Source organism: Brachyhypopomus gauderio, chromosome 20 (assembly GCF_052324685.1).
Source record: "Brachyhypopomus gauderio isolate BG-103 chromosome 20, BGAUD_0.2, whole genome shotgun sequence".
Lineage (NCBI taxonomy): Eukaryota > Metazoa > Chordata > Actinopteri > Gymnotiformes > Hypopomidae > Brachyhypopomus > Brachyhypopomus gauderio.
Window position 1 is genome coordinate 4598737 of NC_135230.1, and position 12496 is coordinate 4611232.

The 12496-nt window shown below is 40.5% G+C and overlaps 1 protein-coding gene across 1 annotated transcript; it reads right to left on the reverse strand.

Annotated features, from left to right (window-relative positions):
- Positions 1 to 443: 443 nt before the first annotated feature.
- Positions 444 to 9483, reverse strand: LOC143484220 (microfibril-associated glycoprotein 4-like). The gene is made up of 5 exons (XM_076982857.1): positions 9411 to 9483; positions 3420 to 3626; positions 2943 to 3039; positions 2510 to 2677; positions 444 to 1531 (listed from the first exon to the last, which is right to left on the reverse strand). Exons 1-5 carry the CDS (start codon positions 9414 to 9416, stop codon positions 1275 to 1277), a joined length of 735 nt encoding a protein of 244 aa, XP_076838972.1. The 5' UTR covers positions 9417 to 9483; the 3' UTR covers positions 444 to 1274.
- Positions 9484 to 12496: the final 3013 nt, after the last annotated feature.

Sequence of the window (12496 nt, forward strand, 5' to 3'; positions counted from 1 at the left end):
TAGCAGAGTTTCTGATGGATCGAGAGCTCTGCACTCAGTTTTGAGATTCCCTATATAAATAAAACTCCTGTGATTATCTGCAAGTGTCTGGCTAATTGTGTATTCCCGTCATAATTTATGAGGACTTCAAATGTTTGTTTTTGGTGATGTGCACACAAACGTACTGGAGACTGGTTACTTTTTCCATTGGAGTTGTATTGATAAAAAGTGGGGTGTCAATTTCTGAAGTCCATTACCATCATAGTCATTCGGGCATGAAGATGAGTTCACTCTATTTGCTATCAAGACTTTATTTCATTAAAGATTGAACATTTGTCATGAATTGTTCAGTTTAATAATTGTTTATTTGATCATTTTCAGTTCCCTGGATGAGGAACATGACTCTCTTACAATGGAAAAAAAGTAAAAACAAATAGCACATCTGTCTGTCATATAACGTGCAAGAAAACAATAAAACATGAAGATGCAAGAACAGCCCAAACAATGGTCGTGGTTTATATATGAACATATGAACAGCCCAAACAATGGTTGTGATTTATATATGAACATATGAACAGCCCAAACAATGGTTGTGATTTATATATGAACAGCCCAAGCAATGGTCATGGTTTATATATGAACATATGAACAGCCCAAGCAATGGTTGTGGTTTATATATGAACATATGAACAGCCCAAGCAATGGTTGTGGTTTATATATGAACAGCCCAAGCAATTGTAGGGTTTATCCAAGAAGAGCCCAAGCAATGGTAGGGTTTTTGTAGAATCATGTTCACAGGATGTTCAAAAAAGGTAAAAATATCCTGTAGTCTGACTCCAGCGTAAAGCATAAAACAGGCCTTTCATTCATGATGGACCCCAGCATGTAATATCAGGGCCGGTCCAAACCTTTATGTGGCCCTAAGCAGACTTTAATTTGGGGCCCCCATACCAACACCTCAGCACCAAATACTTATGTAATTAATTAGTAATGAAATTAATAATATCATGATATCTTGGTGCTCTGAGTGGCATGGGGGCCCTAAGCCGCCACATAATTCAAGTATGCCTTGGGCCAGCTCTTGGTAATATGGACATTTATCGTAGCTTTCAGGACAAATGGCTAACGTATAAGTTTTAAAAAATTTTATTGAACAAGAACTTCATGGGTCATTTATAATAATGTAAGTGTATAACATTAAACGTCATTTATAGTTGTTGTTTAGTCACCTTTAGTTAAGATGGATATTCTTGAGACTGACTGTTGAATTAGTGTATGATTCCAAACCAGTTGAACTAGATTGTACCATTTAATGGAGACACCCGTCTGATTTTCATGACTATAGACTTCAGTGAATATGAAGGCCCTTTCCAGTGATACCACTGGATTCCAGAGTATGCCGGCACACCGCTGCCCCATTTATACACACCATTAGGATGTGCATTGAAGCAATTGCTGAACCAAAAGGCACCTTCATAAGTCTTGGCACAGTTGTTAATGTCTTTATCAAAAGTTCCAAAATCTTTCTCATTGGAATAGGTCAAGGAATCTCCTACAGAAAAAAAAAATCAAAATAACTAACATTAAGCCTAGAAAAACATTCACATTTACATATATTTGCAAACCCATGTGTTTTATAAATGCTCTTAAAATTTCTATAAACAACTTCTAAGCATTGAATACCTGAATTATGTGCATAGTGGTTTCCAAATGTTAGATAGTTAAACTAAACTAACAGAACCAGATGTTCCTCATCTTTGCAAGAATGTGCCACCTTTTTGAATTCCATTAAATAAATTTACATGAATTTATATGAAACTAAAACTGTAAACCTTCAGTGCAAAATAAATCTTACTGCCTGTTTGAATGCACAACTCATTTTCACCATCTTTTTTCTTATCTTAAACTTGTGGGTAAAATGAAGACCACCACCCCTCCACTGAGGTTCCACACTCCACTGGAGTTCTACACTCCACTGAGGTTCCACACTCCACTGGAGTTCTACACTCCACTGGAGTTCTACACTCCACTAGAGTTCCACACTCCACTAGAGTTCTACACTCCACTGAGGTTCTACACCCCACTGAGGTTCCACACTGCACTAGAGTTCTACACTCCACTAGAGTTCTACACTCCACTGAGGTTCCACACGCCACTGGAGTTCTACACTCCACTGGAGTTCTACACTCCACTGAGGTTCCACACTCCACTAGAGTTCTACACTCCACTAGAGTTCTACACTCCACTGGAGTTCTACACTCCACTGAGGTTCCACACTCCACTGGAGTTCTACACTCCACTGAGGTTCCACACTCCACTGGAGTTCTACACTCCACTGGAGTTCTACACTCCACTGGAGTTCTACACTCCACTAGAGTTCCACACTCCACTGGAGTTCTACACTCCACTGAGGTTTCACACTCCACTGGAGTTCTACACTCCACTGAGATTCCACACTCCACTAGAGTTCTACACTCCACTGGGAACCCAAACTCTTCAGCAGTTCCACACTGCTTAGTTTGTCCCTCACCTGCTCCTCCATCGATGTATCCACTGATGTGTAGCTTGTACTTTTGCAGCTCTGGTTCGATGTAGAAGAATGCATATCCAGCACTGACGCGGCCGCCTTCGAAATCTTCCAATTCCACCCTCAGCATGTACCTCTGACTCCATGTGATCAGATAGATGTTTTCCAGACCTTTAAAAAGCACATTTCAAGATTCCTATCACAAAAATAATATTAAGTTACATTTTGGTGGGTTGGGACCAAACCCCAGAATTGCTATTATTTCAAAATAATTAAGATTATTCTTGTAAAGAAATCTGTTTTATTACACAGGAATAGCTTTATTCTCTATTCCAATATCTTCATTAAAGTTTTTTTTAATGTTTCCCCAGCTTCTCCAGATCTGTAGCCCTTTTGTGGAATATTTTACAATACAGTCACAAAATGCCTTTCACACCTAGCCAGTATTCGCCATTTATGTCTCCAAATCCATTTTTATACGCTTCCCACGGTCTGTAGAAATTCACACTGCCATCATTTCTTCTCTGAATGACCTAGAAAAGGAGAATATGAGTGAGAGAGAGTGAGAGAGAGAGAGAGAGAGAATGGAGAGTCTGGAGAGTAAGGGGTGTCTAGCCATTTAATACAAGGAACCTGATGCTGAGAAAAGAAAAATGTGTCATTTGTCATGGCTTAAATCAAGCTACTGTACACTTAAACTACTGTATATTTCAAGTGCTGTATAATAAACTATACGTAAACCACTGTATACTTAAACTTCTGTATTATAAACTATGAATATTTGAACAATACTGAACAATAAACTACCATTTACTTACATTTCTGTACAACAAACTACTGTATACTTAAACTACTGAATAAACTACTGTATAATAAACTACTGTATATAATAGCTTTGTGTCAGTCCACTCACAGTCCATCTCCACTCATGCTTGTCATTACAGGTCATGTCACAGTACACGTTGACTGCTTTCTTAGACCCTGCTGGATAGATGGTGTACACCCCACTGCCACTGGAGCCACTGCTGAAAATGTCGTCACAGTCCAGTGGCAGAGAGTTATCCCTGACGGGGCCCGAGTTCACCAGCAGGGGGAGCACTACAGCCATCAAGCCAATCATCTGAGAGGAATGTAACAACGGACAGGAGAGAGGAGATGGAATTTGTGTAGCACAGCACTGTATCAGTAATTTGAGTAGGCAGTGTCCAATCTTAAGAAAATGTGTTTGTCGTTAGGACTCTGAAATTAATTACATCGAATTGAAGTTGGAGCATCAAACAGATTGTTTTAAATTATGTTAATAATTGATGTATCTTCTTCTTCTTTTGGCAATTCCCGTTTAGGGGTCGCCACAGCGGATCAAACCCCTCCATCTGTCCCTGTCCTGAGTGTCCTCCACTGACACACCAGCCACTCTCATATCCTCTAGGACTGCATCCATAAACCTCCTCTTAGGTCTACCTCTCCTCCTCTTGCTTGGAAGTCCCATCTTCAAGACCCTCCTACCAATATACCAATATATATAAAGATCACAGCAGGTGGAAGAGCCTTTTCTTTTAAAGCTCCACAATTGTGGAATATTCTTCCTGCCTTTATGCGGGACCCAGACACAGTCTCAATGTTTAAAACTCGATTAAAGACTCATCTGTTTAGTTTGGCCTTTGATTAATCTGTTACATATTTACCACATCACATATCTTTCTTCTCCGAGGTTCAGCTGGGGAGTACCACTGCAGTCGGAGCCTACAATACCAGCATCACTGCTCTGACACGGAATGAAAGCCTGGCGTTCATCAACAGACATTTACAGTGACAATATCAAAACCCAGAACTTTCATTTTTACCTTTTACTTAGACTGATTGTGTGATTTGTGTGTGATTTGTGTATTTGTCTGTATTTTGTGTAATTTGTGTGTTAACGGGTCGCCCAATGGAGGATGGGTTCCCTATTGAGTCTTGGTCCTCCCGAGGTTTCTTCCTATTCCCCACCATCTAGGGAGTTTTTCCTCGCCACTGTTGCCTTTGGCTTGCTCATTAGGGTTCTGGACCCATAGTATTGTTAACCTTGTAAATCCTGTAAAGCGCTTTGTGACAACATGTGTTGTGAAAAGCGGTACACAAATAAACTTTGATTTGATTTGATTTGATACCTCTCCTCCCTCCTCTGTACATGTCCAAACCATCTCAATCTCGCTTCTCTAACTTTATCTTCAAAACATGCTACATGTGCTGATCCTCTAATAAACTAATTTCTGATTCTATCCTTCCTCGTCAGTCCAAATGAGAATCTCAATCTTCATCTCAGACACCTCCATCTCCCTCACCTGTCTCTTTGTCAGTGCCACTGTCTCCAGTCCATACAATATAGCAGGTCTCACTACTGTCCTATAGATCTTTCCTTTCATTCTAGCCGACACCATTCTATCACAGATCACCCCAGACACTTTATGCCATCCACACCACCCTGCCTGCACTCTCTTCTTTACCTCTCTTTCACTTCCTTCATTACTCTGTACCCTCGACCCTAAGTAGGTAAACTCGTCAACCTTCATCAAATAAACTCCTTGTAACTGGACCTGTCCACCGTCTTCCCTCTCATTCACACACATGTACTCTGTTTTACTCCTGCTCACTTTCATTCCCCTGCTCTCCAAAGCATATCTCCATCTTTCCAAACTCACCTCCACCTACTCCCTACTCTCACTACAGATCACAATGTCATCAGCAAACATCATAGTCCAAGGGGACTCCTGCCTAACCTCGTCCGTCAGTCTGTCCATGACAATTGCGAACAGGAAGGGACTCAAGGCTGATCCCTGATGTAGTCCTACCCCAACTTTAAACCCGTCTGTCCTTCCTACCGCACATCTCACTGCTGTCACACTGTTCTCATACATATCCTGCACCATCCTCACATACTTTCTGCTCCTGACTTCCTCATATAATACCACAGCTCCTGTCTCTGTACTCTATCATAAGCTTTCTCTAAATCAACAAACACACAATGTAACTCCTTCTGTCCTTCCCAGCCCCGTCGACAGGGGGGGACAACCGGGTCTGTTGTCCCGGGCCCCAGCGCCAGGGGGGCCCATCAAAGACCCCAGCAATTTATTTTTATTTAAAGTCTATAATTTTAAATAATCTTGAAATCTTTCATTACTATAACTTTCTTTACTCAAAATAAGCTAAATGGCTAAAATATATGTTTTTTTCTTACCTATCTGCATATTTTCCATTAAGTGCATACACCCCCGCCTCACACTGAAAAATGGTTTGATCCAGCACCGACTGTAGCCGGCTGGTACCCGCCCAACAGCGGGAAATACAGTGGTGGATCGTTAAAGTAAAGTAAATACAGAAATCTGGAGCGCAGAAAAGAAAGGAAAAACATTTACCTGACGAATTTTAATGTTGCATTGTGTTCCAGGTTTGAATAATGCTTAAATTTAGGCTAAAGTACTTGAAAATGCTTGAAATTGTAACTACTTCGTTTCACAACAAATAGCTGTCTGACTGAATAGTTCCTGTATTACGTTAACAAATACGAGCCTCTTGTAATTCCAGGACAAAACATGAGAGAACGTGAAGACGTTCTGAAAATAAACAACCATTAAATAATGTGATAAAAAGCGAATTATTTCGAATCATTTCGAGTATATTTAACTTAATTAAAAAAAATTTTTTTTTAAGTTTAACGTGCTGGGAAATATTGAAATGGACCTTTAAAGTGACGTACAAGTGCTTTAATTCCACCTTGTAAAGGTGTATGAACCCTGCAAACGTGACTTTGTTCATTGCGCTGAAGCGCGGCGCGCGCGAAGTTACAAAATTCGAGAGGTGCACGACCTCGCGAATCGACAGCGCGTGAGGCCCGGTGGCGGTGCCATTGCGATTACGTAATTTTCGCCGCGCGGACCCTCGCGCCGCGACGCGTCAAGTATAAACCAGTAAGCTGTCAGAAACAGCTTTGATGTGTGGCTATATTATATACTACAGAGGAAATTCAAATGACGATATCGGGGGGGGGGGGGGGGGGGGGGGGGGGCTTTCTTGTCCCGGGCCCCAGCAAGACTGTCAACGGGCCTGGTCCTTCCCTATACTTCTCCATTAACACTCTCAAAGCAAACATAGCATCTGTGGTGCACTTGGCTGGCATGAAACCATACTGCTGCTCACAGATTTCTACCTAAGCCTAGCTTCCACTACTCTTTCCCAGATTTTCAGGCTGTGACTGATCAACTTTATTCCCCTGTAATTACTACAGCTCTGAACGTCACTCTTATTCTTGAAAATCGGAACCATTATGTTTCGTCTCCACTCCTCAGGCATCTTCTGACTTTCCAAGATTTTGTTAAATAACCCAGTCAAGAACTCCACTGCTGTCTCTCCCAAACATTTCCATGACTCCACTGGAATATCATCCGGTCCAACTGCCTTACCACACTTCATTCTCCGAATTGCAGCTCTTACTTCCTCCTTGCTCACCTGGGGCACTTCCTGATTCACAATAATAATAATTGATGTATGATGTTAATAATTGACTCAGGCACAAGAAAGATATATATTTTGTACAATGTTCAGTTTTGTGTACTTACACAGCTCTGATCAGTTCTATTATGGAAACGCAGCCAGAAAGGTTTTTCCTGACGTTATTAATAAGAACAACATTTGGAAATGTTGTCATTTGGAGTTTCTCAAGTCTTAGGAAAATCACTGTAGCTGTAGCGACATCTGATTCATATTTCAATCAAAGTCTTTTCACACAAATATTCATAACAAAATTTGTCTTGTTGTATATAGTAGTCCATCCATTCACCCATCCAATATTAACTCACTGAAAGCCCGGCAGAAATGTAAACAGATGTATTCTAGGATTTTAGTCTGACACCTTCAGTCTTTTCTTCATGTGCACATTAAAACCATCTTGGTCGTCTTTAAGGTGTTTGTTGGAGATACCGGATATCTAAAATATTGCTTTTGTCTAGCCATAAGAAATCCCAGGAGAATTTCATTTTAAATTTAATCTAAAATCTAAAATACAACATACAGAATAACTCTGAAAACTGTTGCGTTCCTGACAGATGATGAACTACAAGCCACAAATTAGCAACTAATTTCTTTCATTTCAGAGAAAGTTTACATACCTTATTCACCTCTGCTAAACGTCTCCAGATGAGTCACTGCAGTTCATGCAGATACATAAATATAAATACAGAAACTGTAAATTTCCAATTATGTAGATCAGGGGTGCCCACAGTTTTCAGCAAGTCAGAAAGATCTACCTCTATTTGTTGAGCGGGGGGGGGGGGGGGGGGGGGGGGGGGGGGTGGCGAACGTAATTTGTTGAGCGGGGGGGGGGGGGGGGGGGTGGCGAACGTAATTTGGTGAGTGGATTGCAGATTGGCTACCGTGAATGTCAATCAAAATACAACCGTCAGTGCAGATGTGCGATTCATCTACTACTATTTTATGTGATGCGATCTACGCACATTCCTTCGCGATCGACCGACACTTCCTTCGCGATCGACGTAATGAGCACCCCTGATGTAGATGATGCTTGTCAGTAAGTGGAGCTGGCAGCCCAGTATATCAGCCCTCCCTTCACCTGCCTTTACCTGCTTTTAAAGAGGGCAGGGTTGGGTTGGCATGCAGACAACACCTGCTGCAGAGAGTGGAGCACCGAAGAGAAACTCAGTGACTCACACTAAAGAGGAGGACCCAGGGGTGATGACCCACAAACACAGAGAGGTTACAGTGGAGGATATTTGGGTGATGACCCACAAACACAGAGAGGTTACAGTAGAGGACACTGGGGTGATGACCCACAAGCACAGAGAGGTTACAGTGGAGGACATTTGGGTGATGACCCACAAACACAGAGAGGTTACAGTGGAGGACATTTGGGTGATGACCCACAAACACAGAGAGGTTACAGTGGAGGATATTTGGGTGATGACCCACAAACACAGAGAGGTTACAGTAGAGGACACTGGGGTGATGACCCACAAACACAGAGAGGTTACAGTGGAGGACATTTGGGTGATGACCCCCATGAACACAGAGAGGTTACAGTAGAAGACCCAGGGGTGATGGCCGACAAACACACATAGAGGTTACAGTAGAAGACCCAGGGCTGATGACACACAAACACACAGAGAGGTTACCAGCTATCTACTAGTGAATCTACAAATCAGAGTTTTTAAAGGTAATGCTGACAACAGACTTAAATCTTAAAACCTTGCAGGGACTATGACCTTATATATTTGAGATCTGTTTAATAATACTAGTGTTTAATTTCTGTTTTATTACTTGCTTTTATTGTTCTAATTTTATTATTTAGTTATTTTATTATTTATGTCCTAAATGTAATTTTTATACAGTAGCACAGATTTCTCTGAAATAAAAAGTGCTTTATAAATAAAATGTATTCTTAATATTATTACCCATGATAGTGGTCTTAGGTTTTAGGACCCAGTACACACTAGTTATAACTAGTGTGTACTGGGTCCTAAAACCTACCAGCACTATAACTTATAGTGCTGGTAGGTTTTAGGACCCAGTACACACTAGTGATATCACTAGTAATAGTGGTGTTAGGTTTTAGCACCCAGTAGACATTACTGATAGTGGTAATTCAATGGTCATTTACTTTGTTTGCATTTTAACCATTTACTTGAACAGGCTTAGCTAAATCAATGTTCAAACTGCAGGAGTGCAGAACCATTAGATACATTTCCACCAGTCACAGTCCACAGCTCAGTCCCTGGTCCCAATCCCCTGTTTACAGATCACTAATCACTCACCCGTGTTAATTATTTCACTCAATTATCTAAACCCAAACTCACCTTCTCCAAGTGAGTAGAGAGCTCACTCTGCAATGTTCAGAAAAACCTGAACTACTCACCATCATTTCAATGACTTTGTGTTACGAGCCCGGTGTTAAATTGAACACTGCCTTAGCTATTTTCTCATTCTGGATTTGCCCAAAACATCTTTGCTCATACTTGTGTTACCTCACCTTGTTGAGTACATCAATGACATGCGATGCAATTTGATCACTTGCATTAGTGAAACTCAACACAAATCTGATAATGCTAGATAATCAGAAGTAATTTGGGAGGTGAAGATATTATCATGGTGAAATGATAGCACAATGGCTGTGAAGGGGCTACTGGGATAAAATGGTGCGTAGATCCATAGATTGGATTCATTCTAGCATTAAATCTGTGACAATGTGGGTTTTCAGAGAGCTTCAGTTTCAAAGTCACATTCAGTCCTGGACATGAAATCAATCTGGCAGAAAAAGTAATTGTTTCCCTTGGCCTAAATTAGGATTCTTCAGAATTTACTATAGGCCCATAGTCCCCCTCCACTGAAGAAAGCAAGTGTATCAGATATCTGAGATAGCCATCTGAGTCCAGGCCATGCAGTATACAAACAGGCCAAGCTGATTGTGATCTGCACTGAAAGCCTGTAATGTAAATGGTGATGTATTAAATCAGAAATATTGAAAATGTCCTCTTTGAATATTAACATGTCATCAGTGCATTCTAACAATCCAATATTCATATTTAGCACAGTATCAAAACTAACGAGTTGAGATTGAATACATTATCCTCACGTAATACATATATGATCTTTGTTTAATGGTGAGATTGAAAAATAGCTTGGACAGCTCAGATAAACAATTAGAATAATTTCACTCAGTTTGTCTCGGGGATCTAATGTCTATGATGAATGTATCGTATCCCTCCTCATGCCATCTGATCCTGTGCTATTGCAGCATGAACTTCAGACTTTTCTTTTATATGATTTTAAGGGTTGCCTAAGTAAACTTGGCTACAAATGAGCTTGCAAGTGGTCATTTTAGTTTATTTCATATGGTTAACTGTCACGGTACACAAGTCCCGTGCCAGCCGTCCCCGTCAGCTGCAGCAGTATTTCATGTTGTAGTTATGACGTTGTGTTTGTCCCTCAGGTGGGCGGGGCCCCATTAGGATACCTGACAATTGACGATTGTTTTTCTGTCTATATAGGTCTTGTCTTTGTACCAGTTGACAGCTGGTTATTATATCCTTAATTGGGATTAGTCCATGGGTTTTCAGTTGGTTACATTAAAGATAGGCTTTTGGCAGACACTCCCTTAGACCCCCCTCCCCCATCAGATAAGTGATCCTTTTTCCCCCACACGCTCTATCCACTGCAACATGGAGATGAGGAGATAAAACGACAAGATGTCAGGATAATTTTAGACCACACACTAAATACCAAAAGAAAGAAAAAATGTAAATCCTTTACACCAACACAAACAAAGTTTGGTTCTGAGAACTTTCTTCAAGTATTGAGTTTTGATTTGAAGATATCCTGGATGGTTTTATTTTTTGCCCCATTCCAGTTCTGCTTGCCCTTGAAGATCCCACCGACGTCACTGCCACGTTGTTCTCCATCTTCTGTGGATTGCCGCTAATCAGGGAGTGGTAGGATTGGACAATTGTGAACTCTATGTATCAGATCACAGAACTAACCCTAACCCTAACGCACTCGCATACCTGACTCAACTCTTTCACACAATTTTTTCACACCCTTGAGATCTCAAGTAAAAGGAGATTTTCCTTTTTGGGGTTGTTGTAAATTTGGGGTACAGTTGAAGTTCTTGATCTGTGGATTTATGAATCTTTGTAATAGTGAGTAATGTAAAGGATCTTTGACAAATATACAGTTGTTTGTTTTTGTGGGTTTGTGACTCAGTTCAGTTTGGTATTTTTGTTGTTGCTTGTTCATGCAAAAAAAAAAAGACTCTTATTTTGGTGGGTGCTGTTGCGCCGCCCACTCACGATAATAATAATAATAATAATCTTTATTTGTATAGCACCTTTCATACATACATGCAACTCAAAGTGCTTTACAGTATAAATAAAAAGAAACATTAAAAGGAGATAAGACAAAAAGAAAAGACTGCCCGGTAACCACTAATGGTGCCACCTGTATACACCCCCCCCCCACCCCCCATGGAGTTCGACCGCCATTTTTAAAGATAAAAATATTAAAATAACATAAAATAAAATGTAAAAAAGTAAAGCCAATAAGATAATAAAAAAATAAAATAAATAAGATAATAATAATCAGGAAATTGTTTAAAACTATTAAAATAATTAGAACAGATTTAGCTACTCACCCACACTCTCTCTCGTACAACAAACACTCACACAGAGCGTGACCTTCACTCTCACTAGTGATGGGCAAAGCAGTTCTTTTAGATGAACTGAATCATTAGAATCAGTTCACTAAAAAGATTTGTTCAAAAGAGTCGTTCACTGAATCGTTCAGTGCTTGGCCCTACATCATCCTCCGACCCACGGTCACCCACGTAATGACATAATCGCGGTGGCTCCGCCCGTGCGCGAGGGTCTCGTGCGTTGTCGCTTCACACGCGCCGTGCTTCAGCGCAATGAACAAAGTCATGTTTGCCGGATTCATACACCTATACAAGGTGAAAGCACTTTAAAGGTCCATTTCTATATTACCCAGCACGTTAAACATAATTAAGTTAAATATTTATACATATACTCAAAATGATTAGAAATAATTTGCTTTTTTATCACATTATTTAATGGTTTATTTTCAAAACGCACAATCTTAACGTCTTCACGTTCTCCCATGTTTCGTCATGGAATTACAAGAGGCTCGTATTTGTTAACGTAATATAAGAGAACTGTTCAGTCAAACAGATATTTGTTGTGAAACCAAATAGTTACAATTTCAAGCATTTTAAAGTACTTTAGCCTAAATTCCAGCACTTTTCAAACCTGGAACACAATGCAACATTAAAGTTCGTCAGGTAAATGTTCCTTCCCCTATTTTTGAGGGGTGTTTCTTTATACTACCACATATCGTTTCGGACGACACTGCAAAGAACGTGAAGAAGTATAAACGCCTCCGCCGTTCTCGCAGGTTCGCGCGAGGTGTGCGCTATGGTCACTTGCGAAAGTA

Bases quoted from the DNA above. Each gene is read 5' to 3' on its own strand.
- LOC143484220 (XM_076982857.1), bottom strand. The intron at 3,040-3,419 runs GTGAGTGGACTG...CTCCTTTTCTAG, and splicing joins AGCATGAGTGGAGATGGACT to GTCATTCAGAGAAGAAATGA. The intron at 2,678-2,942 runs GTGTGAAAGGCA...TGCTTTTTAAAG, and splicing joins AAATGGCGAATACTGGCTAG to GTCTGGAAAACATCTATCTG.